Source organism: Setaria italica, chromosome IV (assembly GCF_000263155.2).
Source record: "Setaria italica strain Yugu1 chromosome IV, Setaria_italica_v2.0, whole genome shotgun sequence".
NCBI classification, from domain to species: Eukaryota; Viridiplantae; Streptophyta; class Magnoliopsida; order Poales; family Poaceae; genus Setaria; species Setaria italica.
In genome coordinates, this window is record NC_028453.1 from 3,518,125 (window position 1) to 3,543,277 (window position 25,153).

Genomic DNA, 25,153 nt, shown 5'->3' on the forward strand with positions numbered 1-25,153 from the left:
CACGTGCGAGATTATACTCCCCCCGCTCAGGAAAAAAATATATCCCTCTCTCCTCGTAGCACTGTCTACGGTGAAATTAAGGGTTTATTAAGAGCAACTCCAAGAGTACCCGAAAAAATTCTTCCTCAAAACTATATATTGGGGGTTCTTCTAAAAAAATTTCCCCCAAAAATATATTAATCCACAGCAGATCGCTAATAAATTGCCTCCAATATTTCAAAACAGGCCACGTCATCGTATTGGGCCCATCAGAAGAGATGCGCGGGCGTGTGGGAATCAAGATTGGGGGAGAAACACCAACCCTAAAATATACGCGGTGGCAGGCTGTTTTTTAACGTCGCTAAAAAATTAGGGAAGATTTGGGTGGACTGTTAGAGTTCGTTTTTTCTCTTTTTCTCTCTAAAAAGGATATTAGGGTTAAGATTAGCAGCCTTTTAGAGTTGCTCTAAAGGAACTTAGAAAATCAGGGTCGTGGCCTACTTTGTTAGTGTACATTTTGTTACCATGAACTCAAAAGTTGTTTGCATTTTGTTATCACCGTAATAGGAAGTTGGATTTAGTGTTAGTTTCTTATTGGATTTTGGGTTGTTATTGGACCCATTATGTAATGGTCAGCTGTCAGTAATTGATATCTTTCAATTTCATTTGCCAACGTGTCAGTCAGTGATTCGAGAGGACAAATCCATCGACAGATTGCTAGAAAATCCCTTCAAAAAAAAATTCCATATCAGGCCAGCTCCAGTGTGCGGTAAAAATCGATTTTGAAGGGGAAAAAACGAATCTTGCACAGTGGACATCGGCTGTTGTATGTCAGACAGGAAAATCGATCTCCAAGTAAAGTTCGAACCATGAGCTGAATATAATAGTACTTGAGGCTGTGAAGTGGACGTCGGAGGTTGTGAACCTTAGGTGACTAGTGAAGTATGGAAGCTGTTTTCTCTATTTTTTTTAATCTAAAAATGGACCCCAACGAATCGAACAATACATAGCTATCGAACTCTGCAGAGCATCGATCGCTGATTTTGCAGGGCAAAATCTAAAAATGAACCCCAACGAATCGAACAATACGTAGCTATCGAACTCTGCAGCGCATCGATCGCTGATTTTGCAGAGCAAAATCAACGTGACACTGGAGCTGCCCCTCAAGTTCGAGGCCGGCTAGCTCAACCTCATTTCCAGATCAGATCTGGATCCTAACCTCGAGACCCCACCTCAAGCTGACACGTAGAACTCACATTATTGGTTGACTTTGGAGGCGATAGTGCCGCCGCGTCGTGCCGTGCTGAATTTCGAGTTCCTTCCGCTCGACGGGAAGAAATATCCAGCCGTTCCCCTTCCCCTTGTTCCCGAAGCGACCGAGCAGAGCAGCGCGCGAGGATCCGAGGAGGAAGAGAAGGGGAACGAGATGGGCCTGTGCTCGTGCTGCTGCCGGTGCCTGGAGCTCCTGTGCTCCGTCCTGCTCCCGCCCCTCGGCGTCTGCCTCCGCCACGGCTGCTGCTCCGTCAGTCTCGCCCCTTCCCTCCCCGCCCGCCCTGTTCCCTGTCCTTGCTCGATCCGCTCTCACCGTTGGCTCGTTTCCCTTTCTGTGGCGCAGTTGGAGTTCTGGATCAGCGTCCTGCTCACCATCCTCGGTTACCTCCCCGGCGTCCTCTACGCCATCTACGTCATCTGCTCCGTCGACCCCCACCGCCACGACGACCCCGACGACTACGTCTACGTCGCCTGACCGCCGGATGCGTCGCCGATCCGCCGTGGTGTTCTGGTGTGCTCCCTACCTACCTATCTACGCCCGTGCGTCTCTGTGTTGGGTTCGTAGACTTAAATCCTTTCCGTGCCCATGTGTAAATTGTAAATTGGTGTATCCAATCTGACAATCTGGACGAATTCATCTGGTGGAGATCTGGAGTTGTGGAGTTTGTGCAGTCAATTGGGTTAATTTTGGTACCTGGTCCGGTTGCGGTTGTGAATTGGCTCCTCTGAATGAGGATGGTTCTTGTGTCCTTGAGTAATTTGCCTCATTCAAAGTTTAGATCGATTCGAGACAGCCTAATGTTATGTAGTGGAATTCCATCCTGGCGGCGCCTGGACTTGTAATCAACGCTATGTTAGTATTAAAATATCACACTTGCATTAGGTACCCACTTTCACAGTTGCCGAAACCAAGTCCTGAAAAGCAGTCAGGTTTTCTTGAATGCTACTTCTTTCAGAAACAAGTGCCGATCCATTTCAGATCATCTTAGGTTCTGCACAGTCGATTCAGTGATTCACATTCCCTGATCAGAGCTTCTGTTAGTGACAGAGCATGAGATTCGAATATCTAGAGGATCAGAAAATCTTGGCTTGTGTTCCGTACATCGCATATCTAGAAGTTCAGAGCTTCTGTTAGCTGTTTGTTAGTAGTGTAAGTTTTGAAGCTGATCTTACAAGCTCAACAGAGGTGGCACACTTTGCATCAAACTAAATGTTAACACATAAGAGGCCTAGCATATAACATAGTAGCATAGCATGTTCTCAGAATCACATCTGAGATGCCTTGGCAAATCGAGCAAATCTTGAGGACTTGTGATTCAGAAGAACTTCTGGATTTCCTTCTTCAACCTAGATTGGACCAATGAACGAGTTAGATAATATCTAACATTAATTGGATAAGAAGGCATCTAAAAAGAGCTTACCCATGGCCTGGAGGTCCTAACCTGTTGTTTCCCGTTGGACTTAAAACGTTAATTGATTTTTTTGTTTGCCACTTGTTTTAACACATGTTTTTGTGATATTGTGTTTTAATAACTCTTCCAAACAAATGTGGAGTTTCTCATTTGTATTGTTGCCATCATATCATTCTTGTAAAACATTATAGTCTGAGTTCATTCCCTTATCCTCTCTGTTTTTGCCCACTAGTAGTCCAAAATGGTCTTAAGCATAATACCACTACATACCAGTTTGCCTTGATCAAGAACTAGAATATTGTCCATCTTCATCACTGTTGAAATTCGATGTGCTATGGTGAGAACCGTCATCCCTTTGCATTCAGCGGAGATAGTATTTTGCAACAGGAAGGCTGTTTGGTTGTCAACATTGGCTGTGCATTCATCAAGGCAAAGCACCTATAGAATCATTAACAATTACAAATTATTTGATCAGCTCTGAGATATATATACAAAGCTGTCATTGATTATTGCTGATTATGAAAAGTTGAAAACTGATAGAATTAACCAAACGAGTGATTAGGCTTTTGCGTAATGTATCTGCTATAAGCAATTCTGCAATGATATGGTAGCCGTAGCCCATACCTTTGATGATTTTAGGAAAGCACGGGCAAGGCAGAGGAGCTGTCTCTGGCCTACTGAAAATGATGCACCACTTTCTTTCACATGGATGTCAAGTCCACCTATTGATTCTATCTCTCCCTTCATATGGCATTTTTCAAGAACTTCCCATACCCTGAGATCTGTTGCTGTATTGAATGGATCCAGGTTTTCCCTGCCGTGGATATTAACGATTAAAACATTGAATGTTGAACATAGGATTTATATTTCTTTCCCAAGCATGAAAATGGTCAGCCTGGAAACACTGAAATATGAGCAGCCAGTAGTTACCTCAAGGACCCATCAAACAAAAATGGGCTCTGTGGAACTACTGCAAAATGTGCACGAAGTTCTCGAACAGCAACTTTAGCCACATCAATGCCGTCTACTAAGATGCAGCCGTTGCAGATTGGAACTAAGCGAAATAGTGCATTCAATACACTTGATTTGCCTGCTCCAGTCCTTCCTATTATTCCAACCTAATAAGCCATAGCGGATTTCATTATGGATCCAGAAATCATAAATGGTTTGGTGAAAAACCTTGCTAGTATGGTACCTGCATGCCGGATGCAATATGGAATGAAACATCATCCAAAGCTGGTGGTAACTCTGGCTTGTACCTCAGAGTTACATGTACAAAGTCGATCCTCCCTTCTGTCGGCCAGCTTCTGGATGGAGATTCAGATCCCTGGAGTTCTTCTTGAGGTATGCCAACATACTGCAAGCATCATTACGTTGTTATAGCTAAAGACACATGGTAAATAAGGATCAAGACAGATATTATTGATTTTACCTCAGCAACCCTCTCAACAGAGATCATTTCCTTTTCTGTCTCCGTAAATGTGGTTAAGAAGCCATTCAGCAGTGATACTACAGGTGCTGCATATGATAGAGCCAGGCCCACCTGCAGTAGATTTTTTTTATATGATTGATGTTTAGGTAATTGGAACAGAACTACATTTTCATTTTCCATCAGAGGATGGAAAGGCCTAAGTAGAAGATCAGTGATTATCTCCCATCAAACCTACCAGTCCAGGTGTTCCAAGGTTAACAAGGGAACTGCTATGGAAGGTGACAGTGGCCATCATTGCGATGAACAGAATGATAAAACCTGCCAACAACTGGACAGTTTGCTGGTCACTGCAGTGCCTGTGTTATAGGCCTTACTGATGGATAAATATTCTTAATTCCAAGTACATGATAATGTTATTATAGTATGACAAAGAAATATGTAGAGAACTATATACCTGGAGTCTCAGTGAGAGCCACAAACTAGCAATCAGCTCACAGTAGGATGTTTTCTGATATAGTGTCACATGCTGGATGAACCTTTCTAAGAAGAACCCCTGTGTAGTGTACTGTCAGTATTTTGAACAAACCACACTAGCACTAGGCACTGGGGCCTTTGATGTGTGATACTTTAAGTTCAAAAGGAAAAGTATGGCATTTCAACATCCTTCTCTGAATGTCTAAGTGCTAACTAGAATGCTTCCTTCCCCATGAAGAAAAAAAGACATACTTCTTTCTGGAAAGCTCTTATTGTTGATGAACCATCAAGCGTCTCTGTAAAAGATGTATAAATTGGTGAACGAGCAACACTATCAAGTCGCCGTACTTCACGTGATGTAGACCTGTAATAGTACTGTACAGAACATTAGTTTGTTTCTCCATAAGGTAAAACATAGGAATATGTGATGCACGGTGTTGACTAAGGGGTAAAAGAGGATTAACTGCACATTGCCTAAATTAAAAGGAGTACAGAGTCAAACTATCGATGGATTTGGTTTATCAAGAAGATGTTTTCGTTCTATCCTTGTGCACATTGCATATTGATAGCTCCCTGGTGCCTTTTTCATTTCCATGAAAGAGTTTCCAAATGGCATACTATGCGATATAACTTGTTAACAAAAGCCAAGTCCATTATGCCTAGATATCATGATTGATGAATATTGGAAGAAAACTGACAGATCAAGAACAGACTAAACCAATAAACACATAAAGAAGAAGAAAATGGATACTACGGTGCTTTGTTAAATAACCAAGCTGCAATACATGAAAAAAAAATGGGTGAATATGTACCTGCAGCTTCCTATAGATAAGCCAGAGTGGAAGTAAGATGAGTAAGAAGGAAACCTGCAGATCAAACATTCATGAAACACAAGAAACATGATTTAGTTTCTTTTCTTAAATATAAGGCTGGTCTAAACATTTGTTCATTATTTACCTGTGAATAAGACAAAACAACCAGAGTGCCGAGTAAGCTAAAGAAGTTAGCCACAAATATATTGAGGATGAATGGAAGAGAATCATCAACGGTGTAGAGGTCTGATGATAATCTGTGTCATGAAGAATCATCAAGGCCAAGGGGCATTTCAACCTTTCAGAGCTTACTAGAAAGTAGAGGCAATCATCAGATAACTAAGGTACCAACCTGTTTAGAATCCGACCACTGGGATTTTGGTCAAAGAAACAAACCGGTGCACTGATAATATTTTCAAGAAGAGATGCATGGATATGGATTGCTGCACGGAGGCCACCAAATGCAAAAGAAAACGCCCTTCCCAACGTGAAAAGAGAATTTATTATGCCAAACACAGCAAGGATAATCTGCACAGGCAAGGTTTGAATGAGCATAAATGCACTGAAGATATTTCTTCTATGAACACCATATATTCAATATACTGATTATTCTGATTCATGTTCACTTAAATGGAAGGCACTCTTACCAGATAAAAACTCGTGTTGTTGGTGCCTGTGCTGGTATCAACCCAGTAAGTTAACCAAAGATCATTCCCATTACGGGATGCTTGCATTAAGATTGCACTTAGGAATATTAAAACAACAATTAACCACCCCGCGAATGTTGCATATTTTCTGTTAAACAATAATCATTTATGAATAACAGAGCACAAATGACTGAAACACTTTATCATTCTAATGAGCAGCGCACTCCAGTCCACAAAATAACTCACTTGTAGACGCTAAGCTCAACCATGCCTTCTTTCCTTGCCTCTGCTTCAACCTGATCTTTTTGTTCCTCATAAGCAACCACTGAATCATCTTCAAGTATAACATCAGTCTTCAGTTCACATGATACCATTGGTGTTTTGTCTTTCACAGAAACTGTAAATGAGGTAGGACTTGAACTATCTGGCTTAGAGATTCTTGAATATGGAGTTGCCAAGAAAGATTCCAGTGTCCCAAACCACTTAACGAGACCATTTGCCATGACTACAATCATATCTGCAGCAGAAATGGCCTGGGAAAAAGGAAAGGAAAAGAAAAATACATTGTTATTTGAGCATCCTTCTTTGTCATGTTAATAAATGAAATGCTTATTTCATGCGTACAGCCTAGTAGTGCAGGTATAACCTTAGACATAATTCATACATTTAATACCAACATGCTCCTCAGTTTGTTTGGATTAGAATTAATAAATATTACCTGAAGATTGTGCGTGCTTAGTAATCTTGTTTTCTGCATCAACTGCGGCCCCATAATGGCCTTTTCCAGGATCCATGAAGCAACTTGGGAGTCAACCGCGCTAAGGATGTCATCAAACAAGTATACATCAGAATTCTGATACAAAGCCCTGCAAGTGTTAGATCATAATGTCAGCTAGTGAACTGAAGAAGGATTTAAGGTGCACAAAGTTGCTAAAAACATGACCTTGCCAATGCTAGACGAGCTCTCTGTCCACCAGATAAGTTGGTACCTTTCTCTCCAATATATGACATATCTCCTCTGGCCATTGCTGATATGTCAACATCCAGTGCACATGCCTGTATTACTTCTTCGTATCTGCATAAATTTTGTGATGCATAATGCTGATTTTAAAGGGAACCGTAAATTCTATGGAGTATGAGCGTCTCCAATAGTTCATGTCAGCTGCTCTAATGTCATGCCACGACATTAGAAATAGACTCGTGGTAATATCCGTTAAGATATATAACCTACCTTCTTGGATCAAATTCTTTCCCAAGCAAAATATTATCTCGTACAGAGCCAGATAGGATCCATGGTACCTACAAAACATCAGTTCCTGAGTCTCCAGACATTCCAAACATTTCAACTACAAATCTTAAGCAATGTCCACATCATAAGTGCTACCTGTGGAACATAAGCAATTGAACCACATGAGCTAACGGAACCACTGATGACATGAGTCTCTCCAATGACGGAATTCAGCAAAGATGATTTACCAGAACCAACCTGATATAGACATACTATCTTCCTTAATTAACAGGAAAAAATAGCAACAGCATCAGATTATACAGTATAAAAAGGAACTGGCCGCATTTCTTTTGAAGGACATGCAAATTGAGATATAATATGCCAATAATACAGTATATGACAGGCTATTCAGTTTCTTTTCTCAAACAGCTATTCAATTTCTCCAACAAAATTATGAACAAAATTGTGTTATCTCCATCACATAAGACCCCAAACACCCAGAAGAACGAAAATATGCCAGTCAGAATAATTACCTCGCCTACAATTGCAATAAATAGCCCTTTCTGTAGCTGCAATGATATATTTCTGAGAATTATGTTCGGCTCAGCAACAGAGCTGCTAGACCAACAACAGCATACATTCTGAAGAACGAAAGCCATTGGATTGTGAGTTACTTCGGTATATCTCTTAAACTGGTGCTTTAAAAGGTCAGCAGAGGCAGTTAACTCTGATGAGTGATGCTCTGGAGTAGATAAATAATTACTCAGCCGTCTGCTAGAGATAACAGCCTGCAACACCAAAGCATAGAAGTAAGGTTAGCGCAGCTGTAAATCTATCCAGCAGTATAATAACATAAACCAATTATCCACTTACATCAATCAGCCCATTAATAACCCATGGAAATGAGTTTAATGGTGATATTAATGTGTTAAAGAGTGCAACACAAGTAAATACCTGTAATAAGGATTCTATATATTAGTAGGAAGTTTGTTTGTGCAAAGGCAGATCTTAATAAACATATCATTCAGGATATTGTTTTACCGTGGCGGCATCCAATGTGTGTCCCATTATTGCGAAAATGGAAAAGGTGAAAAGGGAGAACAATGTTGGTGTGGTTGCCCAGAAATAGACGCACCAAGCATCCAGATATTTTCTAGTCTGTTGGGAAATAGGAGGCTCTTGTTAGTTCCAATGTGCCATGTCAAACTTATTGTAAAGTCATCATGAGCAGATGCACACCGCGAGATGCTTCACTTCTGATTCTCTTCTTTCCACCAAACGCTCAGTGAATAGTTTCTCCCAGCTATACATTTTCACTGTTCTAATATGTGCCAAGAGCTCCCCTGCACAGCTTATCCTGTTGATGGAAAAATACCCATGGATAACTTTTGGAGCATAAGTTCTATAATTATTGTGTTGAGTAGCAAACTTTTGCATAATTCCTCCTACTTCATTATCCAAAACAAATCAACAGCATATAACAATGAAATTGAGGTATAATCCCAATGAAACTCTCAATTGGGATGCCTTAAACATTCAGAGCCACAACTTGCAGGCTTTAGAAGAGGAATTCACAGAAGAGGAGGTAAAAGGCAGTTGTTATGGACCAGAAACCAGAAAAGGCACCAGGCCCTGATGGTTTCATTGGGATTTTTTTCAAAAAATGCTGGGACATCATAAAAATGGGTCTCATGGTGGCAATGCAATTTTTCTACAATCAACATGGGCAGCACTTCAACCTACTGAATACTGCCCAGATTGTAATGATTCCCAAGAACAATGAAGCAAAAAGGGTGACAGACTACAGGCCCATTGGCCTGACAAGCAGTATAGCTAAGCTAATATCAAAGCTCCTTGCAACAAGACTATCCACAGTGCTTACTGAATTGGTGTCAAGAAATCAGAGTGCCTTTATGAGGAAGAGAAGCATACATGACAATTTTTTGTACACACAGAACTTCATCAGGGATATGCACAAAGCAAAAAGGCCTACACTTTTCCTGAAGCTAGACATTGCTAAAGCCTTTGACAGTGTGAGATGGGACTACCTGATGGAAGTCATGGAGAAGATGGGGTTTGGGGTAAAGTGGAGAGAATGGGTATCCATCTTATTGCAGACAGCCACATCAAGAGTGTTAGTAAATGGAGCTCAAACACAAAAGTTCAGACACAGAACTGGGCTTAGGCAAGGTGACCCATTGTCACCTATGTTGTTCATTCTAGCCCTGCAACCACTGCAAAAATTGCTAGACCTAGCTGAGACTGAGCAACTACTGTCACCGATCCAAGGAAGAACAAGAAGATTCAGAATGAGCCTCTATGCAGATGATGCAGCTGTCTTTGTAAATCCAACTAGACAGGAAATTGATGTTATCAGTACAATATTTCAAGCTTTTGGCCGAGTATCAGGTTTGAAAATAAATTTGAGCAAGACTGCTGTGTACCCTATCAGATGTGAAGGTTTGGATGTGTAGGCAGTAATGGAAAGTTTCCCCTGTCAAATCAAATGTTTCCCATGCAAATATTTGGGCCTGCCATTAAGCCTCAAGAAATTAACAAGAGTGCAGGTTCAGCCACTGATTGATAAAGTGGCAGGGAAATTGCAGACCCAGAAAGGGAGATTACTTGACAAAGCTGGACGTCTTACTCTTGTTAGATCAGTCATGTCATCCATACTTATATACTTCGTGACAGTATTCAAACTCAAGAAGTGGGCACTCAAGAAGATTGATAAAATCAAAAGAAGTTTTCTATGGACAGGTTCAGACCAAGCAAATGGAGGCCATTGCCTAGTCAGGTGGCAAAAAACAACACTGCCAAAGAATCTTGGAGACCTGAGAATACTGGAAATTGGAGCATTTAGTAGGGCACTTAGACTGAGATGGTTATGGTTTCAGTGGACTGAACCTGAGAGGCCTTGGGTGGGATCAGATACTCCATGCGATGAGGTAGATAAACAACTCTTCAGAGCAAGCACAATTGTGACTGTGGGTAATGGAAACAGGACCACGTTTTGGCATTGTTCCTGGGCAAATGGAAGAGCACCGAGAGACATTGCTCCAAGACTCTATAATCTGGCATGGAGAAAGAATAGGACACTGAGACAAGATATCACTGACCATAATTGGACCAGAGGCTTATGGAGGATGCAATCTGGGGAAGAGCTGGCAGAGTTTATACTTTTATGGGATGTGGTGCAAGAAGTACATTTAACTGATGAAGATGACCAAATTAGATGGAGATGGACTGCTTCTGGACAATACACAGCCAAATCTGCCTATGAAGCTCAATTCAGAGGAACATACAGCTCATTTTATGGAGCAACAATCTGGAAGGCCCACATTGAATCTAAGCTTAAGTTCTTCGCATGGCTGCTCATACAAAGCAAGCTATTGACAGCAGATAAATTGTTACTTAGGCATTGGCAGTGTAACACCATATGCCCACTATGCGATCAAGAGTTAGAAACAACAGTTCATTTGTGTCTACGATGCAGTTACTCCAAGGAAGTCTGGTTCCTAGTGAGTAATTGGACGGGGGGTCTCCATTCCAGAAAATGAAGAACAAGACATTAAAGCATGGTGGACAAGAACATTGCAGCCGGCAAATGCAAAGAAGAGAAGATCTAAGGCGGCCTTCTTGACACTAACAGCATGGAACATCTGGAACGAAAGAAACAGAAGAATCTTCCAAGGACAAAAACTTCGGCCAATGCAAGCCTTTCACAGAATTCAGGAAGAAGTTGGGCTGAGACGAAGAGCCTGTGGATACCCGGAATTGGGTAGTGTATCTTAGTTTATTTCCATGTTTCAAGAGATGAGTTTTTATTCATATCTGTAATATTGAACTCTATGTAATCATGCACTTCTTTCCACTTAAATGAATGAGCAGTGCTCCTGCTTCTTTTCAAAAAAAAAAGAAAGTACTGCAACAATACGGGAATGTGGTAAAACGAAACAAAGGATGTTTTCGTTCTTCATTAAGTGGATGGAGGGATGATTTTGTTACCTCCTGTCTTTTTGCTTCATCATTTTTTCTGTTGCACCAGCAATCCTTGTAGAAATCCATTTGTTCACTGTGCATGTGTACGTGGTTATAGGCAAAAGAGACAATATGGTTAAAAGTAAACAATATGAGCATAAATAAACTTTAATTTGAGGAAGTTATGATTAGATTATAAGTATGGGGTAGCATTACACACTATAATCTTGGTCCCTAGTACCATCAGGGTTCTTATAATATACATCTATTTGGACTAGTATAAAAGCGTGCCTTTGTCAATCGGTTCATTTATATTCATAAGGCAATAATGGCGAATTGACAGATTGAAGAATGATCACAAATACATTTTTGGAAGTATAAAAACTTCTACCGAACCTGACCTAGCAAATCTTAAAAACACTAAGCCTCTAATGCAGAACAAGGAAGCAAAAGGTGAACATACCTGGTATTAGTATGATTGTTATTGCCAGCCCAGATAGAAAAGCATAATTGACTTGTGTATACAGTAGATAAAGTGCAACTCCAATCTGCAGTGGCAAGCTAAGGCAAACACCAAAATATGCAAAGAATTAGATAATGAAGTGCAAACATATAATAATTCAAGTCTTTCATAGACAAACATGAGACAGATGGGAAATACCTCCAAGCATCATGAAGGCTGTTACATAGGTTTATTGTGCGGTCAGCATCAACAGACATGAAGGTCTGAATCTCACCTTCAGAAAACCTAGAACGCTCAGCTAGACTGAGACATAGGCACTGTTTTTAAGGTCCATCCAAAGTTAAAAAGCAACAGATAAAATTCAAGCAAAGTTATAGCATGCTTCAAGTCTGGAATAGAATTTGTTACATAGTACAATGTCGAATGTGGATCAAAATGACCTGTCACAGGAGCTATATAGAATATTGAGCAGCAGTTTTACACTATATCAAATTCTTCTAAACAATTACTCCTCTGTTGCAAATACATGCCATTCTTGAATCGCAGTCAAACTTAAAAAACATTGTTAGCTACCATATGGAAAATCAATTGTACTTTTCAAATGGAAATTATGCCAGTAAATATTTCATTAAAAGAATATTCATATGATTCAATTTTATCAATTATATTAACATATAATCTGCAAAAGCAATTGTCGAATTTAAGCAAAGGAGACCGTGTTGATTGTCTGCATGACATCTTATCTGGGAATAGAAGGTATATGAATTAGAATACAATATCTACTCAGTTCCATAACCAATGGGTTAGGTGACCTCCTAGGTGTCAATTTGTATAATTCGTAATGGAAAGTTTGAGTTGTCCTTGTGAATATGTTGTTATGCATAATAGCTAAGGAACCAATCAGTGTTGCATTACGAGTTACTCTTCACAGAACAATACTAACTGAATGGTCATACCTTCCGATAAACTATCCCCATGATGCTTGATCGTAACATCAACTTGAGCTTTGCTAGACGAAAGGAGTACTGGCTATCTAAAAACGATCTGCATAAACAAACAAAATTTTGAAGAAGCAAATACTAGCTAATACTAAGAAGATAGACATCAAGGAACCGCCAGTATGATTCTCTTTCCAACTGGCAAAGGTCCATTAATATTGCATTCTGTTTCAGCGTTAGAATGTCAATATTATAATAACAAAATACTATAACAACAATACAACAAGGTGCCCGAAGATGTAACTGCTTAATTCATCTTTATTATCACCAGAGTCAATTGCTGTTATGACTAAGTGCATTATCTGCTCTGCATGAGGAGGAAACTAATCCAGATATGTTGCACCTTGCAACCACATGAACATGTAACATTAGTACAAGAGTAGAGCATGATGCAGCATGAAAACACCAGTTTAACACAGATCATGTAACTTATACTTCCCAGTATATGAGTTTAGTCTGTTAAATGTTAATAAAAATAAATGATACAGAAAGGGGATGCATGATCATTATCTGAAGTTTGAGTAAAAACAAATCATAAATACATCAATGGATAAGAAAAAGGCATGAATCGTGTACTGAGGATGGTTTACTTGATAATAGAAGTCAATCCTAGGGAAATGGCAAGAATGTATCCATCCATGCCACCAGAACCTGACAAGTAACGCAGAAACCAAAAGAAGACAGATTAGTTTATTAAATTCCTGAAAAAAACAGATTTAGCTTATTGAATCAAGATTCACCAGTAGGATGGATTTGACCAGATAATTAGCACTATCTGTATGCCCTGCTGTTTTATACAAAGACTTATATATTTTTAGATGAAATGTCTGCATGTTACACAAAGTTTCTAAATGAACTACACAAGAATCCTAGAAACTACTGAAAGGAGGCATGTTAGAACTTTTTCTGTTGGTCTTTTGTTCCCAAATAGCGAATAGGCTTCAAGTGACACTATATTGAATAGAATATATATTTTCCTTGGAGAACTTTTAATAATGAACATTTTACTCTTTGAGGAAATAATACCTTTGTTCCAGATAAAAAAAAGAAATGATACCTTGCTGAAGAAATCTTATAAACTTGTTGAGTAGCAGAGGGCTAACGAAATTGATGCTGTCATTTAACACCTACATGAATAGAGTGTTAGAAACTTAAAGGCAATCGGTGCGAACTTTAATTTTATGAATGCTTGAATTTGCAGGTAAGGATAATAATATAATATACTTCTTGTTGTAAAATAAGTAATTACATGCTGCCTTTCATGGAATTTCAGGTAATACTATGATAATGTGTTTCAGGCCATTTGTCTAATATGGTCATCATTGGAAATATTAATTGTTGATTGCCATAAAGTGGTAAGCAGAAAAGGACACTATGAATCAGAGTTCGCATCTAGCAACATCCTTTTACTCAGTTGAACCACAATAAAAAGAAAAGGATACCTTAAGGAGCCCCAAACGCAAGTATGTCCATCCATAAGAACAAAACATGGCTCTAAGGAGAGATGAGTTGTCATGGTGGTTTTGATATTCAACAGTCCAGGAAGACAGAAGTCTGTCATAACAGGAGGTAGCTCTAAGCTCAGGGGGTAACTCAAGTAGATCTGTGAAGTCAAGTTGTCTCGTGACACCAATGTCCATCATGGGATTAACAAACTTGAAAGTCAACAGTTCCCACAAAGTATGGCCCTTTTTTACCTGAGAAAAGAGAACATTAAGGAACTAACTCACAATCTGGAATCACTTCCTTCCTTCTTGGTGATGGAAAATAATAAACCAAAATGGAAAGGATCCAGGTGTCGATCGATTTTCAAATTCCAAATAGCCAACAATAAGAAAGTTAATGCATGTGGTAGTTATCACAGATCCTGTAAATTTGCAGGTGATAATTGTTGGCACACAGAAATCTGGAAGATGCTTATTTGTTTCTGGGGAACATGCATGCAAATTCATTTTAGGAGACGTTTCAACACAATCAAGCATTCAAGCCAAAACAAAGGCAAGCCTTGCCAACGAGTTTTCAGCTGTCTGGTTGGCAACACTAAGGATGCCATTGTATCAGACAAATCACGTGCAACAGAATGTATTACAAGATCATGTATTGAAATAACAAGCTAGCAGCAACTTTATAGCATGCATCAGATGAGATTATCACGGCAGTACCACGATCAATATAAAACTACTACCCAGGTCATAGACTGAAATTGCACCATCCTGAATGTGCAACAGGAAAACCAAAAGGATCATTACCGAAATCACATACCATGTTTGTAATTTCAGACTCAGCTTTTTCGTCATTTAGAATGAGAGGGGCTTCAATAGAGTTCATTTTCCTGACAGAGCATAGAGTCACACACTCCTTTAGATAAAATTGTAGATAATGTGGCACTCAAAAATTACTGTTCATGCATTTTATGATAATGAAAAGAAAATGAAATGAAATATGTACTAGTTGCTAAACAAAAATGATAAATGTCACGCTCCTTGTCAGCAGCCTCCGCCTCAGCGCGAGCGATCGCGGCGTCATGGGCTTCCTGGGCGAGCTTCGCCTGGGCGGCGCGCTCCTCCTTGACGCTCTTGGCAGCAGCAGGATCAAGAGGAGCCGAGTCATCAAGGTTGGAGACGGCGCCGTCGGCGATCGCGCCGAGGGCGGGGACGGAGGCGCCAGCCATGGTTGCAGCAACTAGCAGATTGGGCGCACGAGGCTGGCGGATGGCAGCGCGCGAGCGGCGCGCATGCGGGAGAGGAGAAGCGGCGCCTGGTGGCTGCGCGCTAGGGTGCAGAAGGTGAATCATGGAGAAACCCAAACTCGTGATACCATGAAAGCAATGAAGATGCATGGAATAATAGATTGGATTGATAGAGGGATAGGTGTACATATATATATAGGGGTGCGGAGATCTTGAGGTTTATGAAAACAGAACCAAACAAGATCTCCTCATATCCCTCTAGCTATCCAGGGCCGGCTGGCACTAGGCGCCTGGGCTCAGGGCCAATACACACACGCATACACCACAAATACAGGTTGTCTAACATAGTTGACAAAGGAAAGTTAGAAAATGAAAAGGATACGAAATATGCAGAAGCATAGGAAAATCAACAAAGCAGGTACCTCTTGTTTCCTAGCTGACCCACTACAGCAGCCACAACAACAAAGAGTCCAAATGTGGTCGCAGTACAAAATGAGATGATCTCCATAAAAGATGCCATTGTCTGTTGATTACAAACCAAAAGTTCTGTTTATTTTAAATAATAAAGTGCTTGATTTAAATAATAAAGTGATGTTTCTTTTAAATATTCAGAAACAGGGATTTATTACAGTCATAATAAAACAGCAGAAATTCATAGAAGTCTTCCACATTCGTATTAACAGCCAAGAAGCATATGTCAGAGATATAGAAAGTCATTTTGTAAATAATGGGATACCTTTAGAACTGTAAGCTTGTATTGCAAATGAGGTATCTCTAGAAGAATCTTCAAGATCCAGCAAAAGCACATGATTGGGTTGTAGAGGATTTCAAACCAAGCCCCAGTGACACAGACAATACTTACAGACATCTATCAGAAAGCACATTTAAAACCAACCGTAAGGACGTTTTGTTCAAACATTTATATGACTCGAAAGGGAAAACAAGATCATTATGGTCAGAGAGTTCTTACCCATGCAATAAATTGTGAGCACATGAAAAATAGTTCATGGTCTTCAACATCCTTCCCTTCAAATTTCTTCTTAACTAGCATAGTTAGTCCAACCAAAGAGTGGCAGACTGCAAAACCAGGCACACCGAATACAAACAACTTCTCCGATAAACCTCTCCTGACGTTCTAAAGCAGTAGAATAATTATTATACATAACACGGTATAAATAATGAAGAACATAAATTAAATAAGACAACTATTATCCTCTCTACTACTACAACAAAAGGGAACTGTCAGTATTATTAATGTGAGTAACATCAGGTCAAAGTATCCTAATAGGAACTGGAAAAGGTATCTCTTCTATCTAACCACTTACTTGACTGCCATGAAAAAGCAACAATCATGTGCAATTTACCCATATATATAATGCTCCATCCAGAGAAAATGATGGCTGGCATTCAACTTCCCAATTCATTCCAAACACTACGGTGGTCAGTCCGTCATAACCCACACCACAGTAAAGACTGCTAGCCCTGTAACTATTTAGAAGCTGAAACAAAACCAAACTGCACTAGACGTACTTATCAAAATAGCAGCAGTATAGTATATGTCCCCTATATTTGAACCCCCCTATATGCACTACACAGTTACGTAGCAACGTTTAGATTCCCAGACTACTAGTAGTTCTACTGCAAAAGGGAACTGCCACTTGCCTTCAAAAAAGAAAGGGAACTACCACCGATAATTAATGTGAGTTACATCAGGTCAAAGTATCCTGACAGAAACAGGAAAAGGTATTTTTTTCTATCTAACCACTTATTTGACTGCCATGCCAAATAAAAGTTGATGCGCAATGTACCCATATAATGCTCCATCTCGATGAAATGATGGCTAGCATCCACCTTTCCTATTCATTCCAAACCACACTAACCACACTAGCAGAACTGCTAGTCCTGTAACTAATAGCAGTTGAAACAAAACCAAACCAAACCGCACCAGACATATATACTCGTCGTTGCTGCACCCATTGTTACCAATTCTGTGTCATACATCTGTATATAGCGTAAAATTGACTTCGACACAGCCTGAACATAAACAGCGAAATGCTCCTAGAAGTAATTGCAAAGTACTACATAGGTTATTTGTTAAATGAAGAAGCAGAGAAGCAGAGTAAAACCAAGTACCCGCTGAGCTCTCGGTGCGTTCCTCTTGGCGAGGAAGAGGCAGATGACAGCAACCGCGGCGATCGCATTCCCAGCTAACCCCAGCACCGTGCAACGACGAGGTAAGGATTAAGGAAAAGCTGAGGACATCAACAACAAACAAACCACAAGCGCGACCGCCACGCTGCGGAACTGCAACCCACTGGAGATCAAAATCAAGAGCAAGGATATAAATCCGCGAAGCACGGCCCGAAACGCCTCCCATCCCATACCTGCACCGAGAGATCGCCCACATCTTCGATCAGAATTCTAAAAAAAAAAAGCTGCGTCCGGCGCCAGAAAAAAAAAAACAAGTCGGCGCGGCGGACGAGCAGTTTTTTTTTTTTTGAGTAACGCGGACGAGCAGGGGTTTGGCGGGGGTTTAGGAATTAATCGCACCGCGGGATCGCCGGGGCAGACGAAATCCATGGGGAGAAGCGGCGCGGCGGAGGATCGCCGACGCCGCCGAGCCCGGCCCAGCGGAGGATCCGCGAGCGCGGCTCGATCGGTGCTCCGATTTCGAAGCAGGCGGCGAGTGGCGCGAGCCGCCGGGGCGGGGAGGGGAGTGGTGGTGCCGGGTGGAGTGGTGCACGTCGTCTCGTCGTCATTTAACTCGGTCGTGGAGTGGCGCGCCGTTCCCCGACCCCCCGCCGCAGCTCCGTGCTTCTGAAGAGTGGGGTCAACAGACTCGTGGGGCCGTCGTGTCAGTGGAATACGAAGTCGGTGAACATAGTTACATCGCATAATATAATAAAGATGTAAAGATGAGCTCCCCTTTTGACATAAGTTGGTGATCGCACTGGCGCCGCAGCGCGTCGGGACGGCCGGAGCGGTGACACGAAAGGCGGGTCCAAAGTGCGGCGCTGGCCGAGTGTCAGCATGGCGTGGATGGTGGATCGTCTGGTTCGGCTGATGAAGCCGTCGTCGCGTCGCGCGCGCGCGTGACTGGTCTCCACTTTGCGGGAGTGGGCTTGCTTTAGCTTTTGGGCTTCCCCGCTTTGGGTCCTTGTCGTTTCTGTCCAAGTCACGTGGCGCGCACGCGCGAGGGATCAGGAAATGAAAGTATAGAGTGGGGGCAAAAAAGAGGCTCTCCAAGGGCACGTTTGGATGCCGACCCTAAGCTGCCAGGCCAAATTTTGGCACTGCCCAGCTAATTTGGCCCTCGCTTGGTTCAGGGCCGAACTTTGGCGCTGCTGATGAAATTTTGGCCGCGCCTGTACAAGCCCGCGCCAATTCTCGGCCCAATTCTGGGCGGGCGAATCGGCCGCCCGATTTTGGCTTGGCCGAGCCACGCCTGCTGCGGTCACCGCGTACATAACGCTGGGTAGGTTCCTCCGCCTCCACCTTTCAATATTGTTGCCGCCGCGCTTTTCTCATCCGGTCATCCCTTTCCCGCCGAGAGCTCACCGGCCAGATTCCTCGCCAATCCCTTGTCCTCCCCGTCAGCTCTGCAATCTCCCGTGTTCCCCACTGCTGCTAGTCCCATGGGGTAGTAGTTTAGTTGGATTTTTGTTGGGGAATGGAGGGGAGAAACTTGGTTGACTTGGGAAACGACGGATCGAGTTGGGGAACGGCAGATCGAGTTGGGAAAAGGCTGATTTGAGTTGAAGGAGCAATCGATTGAGGTTTGCCTTACTCATCTTGTCAGATTCTTAGGTATTATTTTGCGAATCCATCATGCTTGCCTGTGTGTTGGTCAATCATTGTTTTTTTTCTCCAATGTGTAGATAAATGCTTCGTAATTAGACAGTAGAAGAGCATATTGGTAATGCAATTCTCGTTTGTGTGCTGGAAGGGAAACAAACTTTTTCCCTTGCTTTTGAAACATGTATATGTAATAGATTAGGAATCCATGCTAGTATTTTTTTACCCACCGAAATATGGGTACGCAGGTTCCAGTTTGCTTATTTGATTTCTGTTTTAGTTTCCGATTTGTCTTTTGGTCAGTGCCTTTTCCCATATAAGCTTATTTGTGTATCATATCCAGATGGACAACAATCAACAGCAGTACCATAGCTACTGCATGTGGAGGCAGAAGGCACTAGTTGCTCTTGTTCTTATGGTGGTTCTGTGGTGGAGGAATTTAGATGGTAGGAAGCGTAGAGGCAGTGGTGTGAAGTATGGGCCATTGGTTACTAGGGATGTATGGAGTGAACTAATTAGGTTAATTGACACCTCGGATAGGATATGCATTAGTCAATTGAGGATGTGTCGAGCTTTATTTTACAAGTTGTGTAGTCGCCTTAGAGAAAAAGGGCTATTAGGGGATACCTTTCATGTTTCTGTCGAGGAGCAAGTTGCAATGTTTCTGAAGATGGTTGGATAGCATCATACCAATTCAGCTGTAGGATTTTCCATGTGGCGGTCCGGTGAGACAGTGAGCAGATATTTCAATGTTGTGCTACATGCGATGGGAGAGTTAGCCCGTGAACTAATCCATGTGAGATCTACCGAAACACATGTTAAGATAATCAGCAGCCCAAACAGATTTTACCCCTACTTTGAGGTAATGCAAAATAGTATATTGCTACATTGTATATCCAGTAGAATTAAGTATGCTAAAATTGATTGTTGCTTCTCTCTCTTGATTTTTTTTATCGTAGGGATGCATATGAGCACTAGATGGCACCCATATCAGAGCATGTGTGCCTGCTAAAATGGTGGATAGATTTAAAGGTTGCAAGTCATACCCAACACAAAATGTATTAGCAGCTGTTGACTTTGATCTTCGTTTCACCTACGTCCTGTTGGAGGTATGCCCTAGAGGCAATCATAGAGATGATGATATTCCATTTGTATCCATGATTTGTATATTGCGTTCATTGAATATCCATTAAAGGCTACTTGAATTGATTAGCAATTATGTGAATTGTATGTGAAACTCTTTACTTGTATGGTTATTCTAAAGTTGTCCCTAGTCGGAGTTCATGTGAGGACACACATGAATATTAGACTAGCACATGTATTAGTTGATGACTATGTTTCACAAGTCATGGACATGGAGATGTTGAACTAATAATGTGGACACATGTGGAGACATGTGTTAGGACTGACCCAACACGAGAAGTAGTTCTCTCTTTAAACAACATATACGCTTTGTCCTTAGACCTGAGATTGTCGCATGTACTCTAGATGTGGATTGACCTACTTAGGGGCTATCAAACGCTACGTCGTAACAGGGTAGTTATAAAGGTAGCTTTCGGGTTTGTCAAGAAGCATGCTATGAGACATGGTCAATCAAGATGGGATTTGCCCCTCTCTGATTGAGAGTGATATCTCTGGGCCCCTCGAGTGATCGGATCAGAAAATGCATGGCCATGCTACGTACGGTTAAGAGTTAACCTACAAAGGGATTCCGAATCACAGGATCGACAAAGAGCGGTCGGCTTGAAGCTAGACCAAATATCGTGAGGCAAAGGGAATAGCATGTATATTATGTTGTGATGGTTCGTCTGATATGATCTTCGTATGCGTATAGGAGTTGGCACGTCTTGCTAGAGGCCGCTACCGACTATTGGGCCGAGTAGGAGTACTCGGGCCATGTCTATACGTATCCGAACCCAAAGGGTCGCACACTTAAGGGGCTGGAAGCCCAATTCGGATTTGATCCGAGTTGGATTAGGTTTAGGAGTACTAATGGGCCTCGGATCCAGAGGCCCATCAGGAACCCCTATAAATAGTGGGGTGGGGGCGCCCTAGGGTTGGACACCTTTTGGCTGAACACACCTGCCGCGCTTCCCACGCCCTCGCTTGTTGCAACTCGCGGATCTAGCAGTCCGGCTTGCGACGCTTCCTCCCTGCACGTGTGGATAGCTTGGAGGTGTTGCGCCTGCAGCACTTGGACGAGCCATCGACGAGCCGCCGACGAGCCACGACGAGCCGACGACGAGCCGCGGCACCGGAGGCGATCTTGCTGTGCACGTGGACGAGCTGCTGAGGAGCCGCTGGACGTGATCGACTACGTACGACTACGTTGTTCGACTACGTACGACTACGTGATCGTCTTCACTGCACCGACGCATATCTACATCTTCCGCACCAGTAGTGCGTCGAGTGGTAATCCCGTGATCCTTATACGGCAGTTCTTCCTGGTTATACGCGGTAGAAATTTTGATTTGCGCTAGCGTAGCCTACCTCGTCTCCTAACAGTGGTATCAGAGCCTTAGCTGCTTAGTTTTGGATTCGGGATGTGTGCATATGGAGATATGCGAGTTCTCTGTTTGATCTATGTCCTGATTTCGTGCCCTTGCTGCAATGGTAGTGTAACGACATACTCCTACCGGTCGGTTTCCGCCATCGGAGTTAAGTGATACACGTAAACCCAGTTGCAGTGAGGGAAGATCAATATGATTGGTCGAATCGAGATCCAGGGTTATACGCCAGGCGCATTAGATGTGCTATAGTAGATGGGATCTACTGCCGGGGTCGGGATTTTGCCGTATGCGCATGCTGCGGTAAATCAGCCGTAACTTTTCGGTACGATCTCGGATCGGGGCGATTTCTATACGAAAATTGATCTACAGAAAAAGTTACACGTGAATTTCAACCGCTTCGCCGTTTTCGGCGAAATTAGATTTCCCAAATTCGGCTTGGAAGATGGAGTTTCGGGCCTCCGAAGTTTGGAACGTTAGGACGCCTAACTCTATTTTGCAGGATGTATGCATGTATCTTGTGATCAGTATGGCCCCCTTGTGTATGTGATGCATGTGTGTAACTCATTCGTGACCTGCGTGTCACGCGTACGGCAACACGGCAGGAGCCATATGTGTTGTCACTTTAATGTATTTAATGGTCTGCGTACCAATCTGTGATGATCCAAGCAACTGTGTAATCTTCATTACTAGATTCTTTACTAGCTATTAGGCGTAATAGCATGCTCTAGTTCTTGGAGGACTCATCACTAGAAGGATGGCGCACATGGAACATGGAGATGGAGATCACCATGGTGAACAGGTTCTATGGAGATGGAGATCACCATATGAAAACGGGCCATACTGTGTCACAAGCTGTGTGAATGCTATTCTATTTATGTTTTACTTTCTGCATGCTGTGATGTTAGAAGTAGAACGATCCCTCGCAAAGTTTAAGTTAGTATGCCCTCCCAACTAAAACTTGCACCGTCCCATGTCTTGTACAATTAGTGGTGGGTCTATGAAATTAGGGTGCCACTAGTTTTCCTTGACTAGACGGGTTTGTGTCGGACACTTACACGCATAAGGGTTGGTTAGCTTAACGAGGTCATCTTAACGGTTAAGGACCTTGGGGCATAAAGGTTGGGCGCCGAGACATAGAGATGTCACCCAACAACAGGAGTCATATGTTGATATGATTAGCAAAAGTTGCTTACCGATCTACCTCGTTTGCTAGCGGTGATGCTAAAGCTCACTAGTGAACTTGTTAGTTGTGGATCCTGAATCACTAAGTTTCAATAGAGGGATATTGATTTTAGTGGGAGTAGATTCTGTTAAAATAGTTTAAAGTAATTTGCTCTATCATGGATACGTTTGTCTTAGTGTATTTTGCATTACTTTTGTTGTAGATTAAATGGCACCTAGCAACACCACCACATCGTTTGCTTTGCGTTCGGTCCTTGAGAAGGACAAGTTGAATGGAACAAACTACTCGGATTGGATCCGCAACCTGAGAATTGTTCTCAGGGCTGAGAAAAAGGAAGATGTTCTAGACAACCCACTACCAGAAGAACCTGCTGAGGATGCACCCGCTGCTGCTAAGAATGCTTACAAGAAGGCATGTGATGCTAACCTTGAAGTAAGCTGCCTTATGCTTGCTTGCATGGAACCCGAGCTGCAGATGCAGTTCGAAACAAACCATGAGGCGCACGATATGATCGTGGCGCTTAGAGACATGTTCCAAACACAGGCCAGGACTGAAAGGTTCAATGTGTCTAAGGCCTTTGTTGAGAGCAAGCTAGCAGAAGGCGCAGCAGTAGGACCACACGTAATCAAGATGGTTGGTTACACTCAACGGTTGGAGAAGCTAGGCTTCCCACTGGGCCAAGAGTTGGCCACTGATTTCATTCTTTCATCTCTTCCGGCTAGCTATGGGAACTTCATCTCGAACTACCATATGCATGAGACGGAGAAGGGTCTGAATGAGCTGTGTGGTATGCTCAAAACAGCAGAGGCTGACATAAAGAAAAGCGCTAGTACCAGCCATGTGATGGCGATACAGAACAAGCCCAGCTTTAAGAAGAAGGGCAATTCTTGGAAGAAGAAGGGCAAGGCTGGAACGTCCAAGCCAAACCCACCGCCCAAGGTTAAAGCTGGACCTGGACCTGCTCCAGACAAGGAGTGCTTTTACTGTCATGAACTTGGTCACTGGAAGAGAAACTGCAAGCAGTACCTAGCTTCCTTGAAGAACGGCGGAAGTAAGAGTACTTCTACCTCAGGTACGCTTGTTGTTTATGTTATAGACAACATATTTCTCGCTGATACAGTTATTAATTCTTGGGTATTTGATACCGGATCGGTTGCTCATATTTGCAATTCGATGCAGGGAATGATAAGAAGTAGAAGCGTGGAAAGAGGAGAAGTTGATTTCCGCGTGGGCAATAATGCAAGAGTTGCTGCTTTGACCGTCGGGACGATGCAACTCCACCTCCCGTCAGGATTTATTATGGAGTTGAATAATTGTTATTTTGTTCCTAGTTTAAGTCGAAACATTTTATCTCCTTCATGTTTGATGAAGGATAGTTATTCATTTGCGAGTGAAAACAATGGTTGTGTGATCTCTAAGAATAATATGTTTATGGCTTTTGCACCCATTGTGAATGGATTATTTGTTTTAAATCTTGATGGTTCACCTGTCTGTAATGTAAGTGCTAAAAGACCTCGGCCTAATGATTTGAGTCCTACCTACTTGTGGCATTGTCGTTTGGGTCATATAAGTGATAAGCGCATGAAGAAGCTCCATTCTGATGGACTTCTAACTTCGTTTGATTTTGAATCATACGAGACATGTGAGGCTTGCTTGCTAGGCAAGATGACCAAGACGCCTTTCACAGGATTTCCTGAGAGAGCAGTAGACTTGTTGGAACTCGTACATAGTGATGTATGCGGACCAATGAGCACGACGGCTAGAGGAGGATTCCAATACTTCATAACTTTCACTGATGATTTTAGTAGATATGGCTATATCTACTTGATGAGGCACAAGTCTGAAACCTTTGAAAAGTTCAAGGAATTTCAGAATGAAGTTGAAAATCAGCGTGGTAAGAAAATTAAGGCCTTACGATCTGATCGTGGAGGCGAGTATTTGAGCCACGAGTTTAGCAATCATCTAAAGAGTTGCGGAATTGTTCCACAACTTACGCCGCCAGGAACACCTCAGAGAAATGGTGTGTCCGAGCGACGTAATCGAACTTTGTTAGACATGGTTCGATCAATGATGAGCCAGTCGGACCTACCGTTGTCATTTTGGGGATACGCTCTAGAAACAGCAGCTTTCACACTTAATAGGGTACCATCTAAATCCGTCGTTAAGACACCATATGAGATGTGGACTGGAAAGGTTACTAGTTTGTCTTTTCTAAAGATTTGGGGATGTGAAGTGTTTGTCAAGCGACTTCAGTCGGACAGATCACACCCAAGTCGGA

General features: G+C 42.2%; 2 protein-coding genes and 1 long non-coding RNA gene across 3 annotated transcripts; 2 read left to right on the forward strand and 1 right to left on the reverse strand.

The window, feature by feature from the left end:
- The first annotated feature begins 1,207 nt into the window (after positions 1–1,207).
- Positions 1,208–2,029, forward strand: LOC101779193 (hydrophobic protein OSR8). Its single transcript, XM_004964599.4, has 2 exons — positions 1,208–1,501; positions 1,595–2,029. The coding sequence occupies exons 1-2, from the start codon at positions 1,406–1,408 to the stop codon at positions 1,724–1,726; spliced, it is 228 nt and encodes a 75-aa protein (XP_004964656.1). The 5' UTR covers positions 1,208–1,405; the 3' UTR covers positions 1,727–2,029.
- Positions 2,030–2,255: 226 nt separating this feature from the next.
- On the reverse strand, positions 2,256–18,104 carry LOC101779591 (ABC transporter C family member 13). The gene is given in 36 exon segments (XM_022825806.1): positions 2,256–2,598; positions 2,934–3,101; positions 3,288–3,477; positions 3,594–3,781; positions 3,859–4,020; positions 4,096–4,206; positions 4,331–4,423; positions 4,550–4,648; positions 4,822–4,944; positions 5,382–5,435; positions 5,527–5,638; positions 5,734–5,909; positions 6,029–6,176; positions 6,275–6,561; positions 6,747–6,894; positions 6,972–7,103; positions 7,260–7,327; positions 7,413–7,514; positions 7,790–8,044; positions 8,046–8,210; positions 8,298–8,414; positions 8,496–8,613; positions 11,265–11,331; positions 11,701–11,798; positions 11,899–12,017; positions 12,657–12,744; positions 13,289–13,349; positions 13,756–13,825; positions 14,141–14,395; positions 14,961–15,030; positions 15,810–15,910; positions 16,124–16,255; positions 16,358–16,522; positions 17,521–17,608; positions 17,731–17,771; positions 17,938–18,104. Coding segments are annotated over 36 exon segments (4,482 nt in total). The 5' UTR covers positions 17,968–18,104; the 3' UTR covers positions 2,256–2,517.
- A 757-nt stretch (positions 18,105–18,861) lies between these two features.
- LOC101779989 lies at positions 18,862–20,390 on the forward strand. Its single transcript, XR_001163849.3, has 3 exons — positions 18,862–19,163; positions 19,526–20,044; positions 20,142–20,390. It is a non-coding gene; the product is annotated as an uncharacterized LOC101779989 (long non-coding RNA).
- The last annotated feature ends 4,763 nt before the right edge of the window (positions 20,391–25,153 follow it).

Bases quoted from the DNA above. Each gene is read 5' to 3' on its own strand.
- LOC101779193 (XM_004964599.4), top strand. From the start codon at position 1,406: ATGGGCCTGTGCTCGTGCTGCTGCCGGTGCCTGGAGCTCCTGTGCTCC. The intron at 1,502-1,594 runs GTCAGTCTCGCC...TCTGTGGCGCAG, and splicing joins TCCGCCACGGCTGCTGCTCC to TTGGAGTTCTGGATCAGCGT.